This window comes from Zerene cesonia, unplaced genomic scaffold, assembly GCF_012273895.1.
Source record: "Zerene cesonia ecotype Mississippi unplaced genomic scaffold, Zerene_cesonia_1.1 Zces_u059, whole genome shotgun sequence".
NCBI lineage: Eukaryota > Metazoa > Arthropoda > Insecta > Lepidoptera > Pieridae > Zerene > Zerene cesonia.
Genome location: NW_024045189.1, coordinates 1 through 3,071, shown reverse-complemented (window position 1 = coordinate 3,071; position 3,071 = coordinate 1). Strand labels below are relative to the sequence as shown.

The following is a 3,071-nucleotide window of genomic DNA, read 5'->3' as shown; positions in this document are numbered from 1 at the left end:
AGAAAGTCTGTTATTTGTGTTTGTTTTTGACAAACTTTTGTTCGGTAATAAGAGCTTCGTACGGCATTGTGGATTCGTGACATCATCGTTTTCATAATATCATCATCAAAGTTAGTCTGAACAAACACATTGAGCGTTTCTGCAGCCTTCAGAGCATCAGATACACTCAATGTTGGATGAACCTCCTCTGGTTCGTCATCATCGCCGTCGCTTTCTTGGCTGTTCGCGTCGCTGGCAATGATATTTTCCACGATGTTTTCATCACACGGCTCTTCGCACGTGGCGACAGCATCATCGACACAGGTGAATTGTTCAAAGTCCTCGTTTGTTATGGTTAACTGATGCTTATCAATAGCCCTTGCCCAAACGCTCAGTGGTACGTCGTCTTCTTCGTTAAAATCCTCTGTATTTGAAGTTACTACTGTGTTACATTCGCTTCGGACAAAACCAGCGTGTTTGAAACAGTTAAAAATTGTTCCTTGCTTGAGTTGGGTCCAGGCATCTTGAATCATTAGAATAGCATCAAGAACATTCATCTTTGGGTACTCAACACTACAGCTTCCGCAGCCATCTAGAAGCTGGATCATTTTCAGGACAAGGTTTTTACGAAAATGTGCTTTCAGAGCTCGAATAATCCCTTGATCCATGGGTTGCAATACTGATGTCGTGTTTGGAGGTAGAAACACCAGAGTTATCCTTTTCAAGTCAGCAATGTGGGGATGTGCAGGACAGTTGTCAACTAACAGCAGGATTTTCTTGTTCTTTTTCGTAAGTTCACGATCCCAAGCACGTACCCATTTGGTAAAAATTTCAGCAGTCATCCAGGCTCTTCGATTGCTCTCATAATCTACTGGCAAATGCCGTACATTTTTAAAACATCTGGGGCGTTGAGATTTTCCGATTACGAGAAGTTTTTTTTTAACTGTGCCACTCATATTGGCTGCCACCATCACAGTTATTCTCTCCTTTGATAACTTTCCTCCTTTACATTTCTCACCTTTAAATTTCAACGTCTTGTCCGGAGTCAATTTATAAAACAGTCCAGTCTCATCCGCATTAAAAATTTCATTATCTTTAAATTGCGCACGTAGAGTTGGCCAAACTTTTTCTAACCAATCGATCACATCACTCTGTTGAACTGACAAAGATTCTCCAGCAATCTTACCACTAACGATGTTGTGTCTTACTTTGAAACGATTTATCCAACTCATGGAACATTTGAAATCTTGGATATCTAATTGTCTAGCAAAAAAGTTAGCCTTTTCTTGTAGCAGAGGTCCATTAACGGGTATTCCCCGGTCGCGTTGAAGCTTAAACCACTGTAACAATGCCTTATCCACCTGCTCATAAGTAGACGTCCTTACACGTTTGCATTTTAAAACTTTGGCATTAAACAGCGGCTCGATCTTATCTTTACTCTTCTTTATTGTGGATATTGTAGAATGAGATACACCAAACTCCTTTGCGAGTGTAGCATTCGATTCACCGGCTTCTAATCGGTGTAATATTGCACTTTTTTCTTCAATCGTAAAACACTTTCGCTTCACAGAACTCATTTTGTCAAGTTTTATGAACTTGTCATAACAGTTACAAACACTCAACTGTTATTTATGCGCGCCAATATCGAGAAGTGAAGCGTGCGGGGTCGCGGGGTGAGGTTGCTCAGCCGAGGTGTAGGTGCGTAGGCATATAGGCATAAACAAAACATTGCGCGTCGTTTTAACCGGACGTATTTTTATAAATAACGGTCGCTATAAGCAGTTGGTCGCTTAAACCAGAGTCGCACTAAACGGATGTATTTTCTTAGTAACTAACTATGGAACCTAACTTGAGTAAACATTGTCGTCGCTAAAACCGGTTAGTCGTTTTAAGCGAAGTCGTTATATATGAATTCTACTGTATATATATATATATATATATACAATAATTGCTCGTTTAAAGGTATAAGATAAGCTACATCAAATTCGTTCAGTGGTTTTCGCGTTAAAGACATCCATGCATACAAACTTACGCTCATATTATTAGAGATTTTCAAACAGAATCTTAATACACTACAAAGAAAACCCTTTAATTCCACTAATACTGTAATATTCCTGTTTGTTTGTGCTCAAATACGCTGAGAGCTGTATTCCGATTACCTTTCATTCGTTTGATATTTGATTTATAATTGTTTACTTAGTTTGATTACTTGTATATAGTACTAGCTATCAGCTCGCGGTTTCGGTTGCTTGCTTCGCTCGTCGTCAAAGGAAAAGACTCGAGGTTTTCCTTCTACGTTCGTTCGTTCGCCTGTTTCTAGTTAAAACTGTTCTAAGTTCTTATATGGTTCCCAAACCATTCTTATACCAAATTTCATCCAAATCAATTGGGTGGTTTGTCATGAGAAAGAGAGAGAGACAGGCATTACTTGACTTTACTACTAATATTGGTTTAGAGTTCACATATAATAAAAACAATTACATTACAATAATGTAACTTTTATAACGGTATCCCACGGGATCGGGAACTATGCGGAGGAAGGCCTGTATTTTATACTTTTTTCCTTTCACTACACCTGCTTAACCTCAGTCGGAAAGCTGGTGATAATTATCTCTCAATTAATTAAAGCGCGAAATCATATTTTAACGACCGGATAGGTATTTAATCTTTGCAGATACGCTTTGAAGTTAAAATCATACAAATAACCCTCTATCTATGTTTGCCATAACTAATTTTAAATATTAAAGCACCACAACACGCGTTCACACGAAATTAAGTAATATTTCACAACAAACACTAGCCAATGAGAACGTTAATGTGTGTATGACACGCACTGGAATGGAAATTCCGCGCTTTTAAAATCCAATGAACTGAATAATGGGATAGCAATCCTCAACGATAGTCCATTGACACGATTTCGCTGATATTCCATTATAAAACACCGCTCCAATAACAGAGAACAGCTTATTAAAAACTAGGAAGATTTTTAAGCAGCGAGCTATTTAATTCCTGTGAAGATGCGTTTGGCTATGTCTTGTGAGATGCGTTTGGCTATTTCTTGTGAGATGCGTTTGGCTATTTCTTGTGAAGAT

At 38.5% G+C, this 3,071-nt stretch overlaps 1 protein-coding gene across 1 annotated transcript; it reads right to left on the bottom strand.

Moving 5' to 3' along the window:
• Positions 1-5: 5 nt before the first annotated feature.
• LOC119839409 (tigger transposable element-derived protein 4) lies at positions 6-1,909 on the bottom strand (the record flags this gene model as incomplete). Its single annotated transcript, XM_038365677.1, has 1 exon — positions 6-1,909. A coding segment is annotated over exon 1 (1,551 nt), but the record flags the coding sequence as incomplete, so codon positions are not given.
• Positions 1,910-3,071: the final 1,162 nt, after the last annotated feature.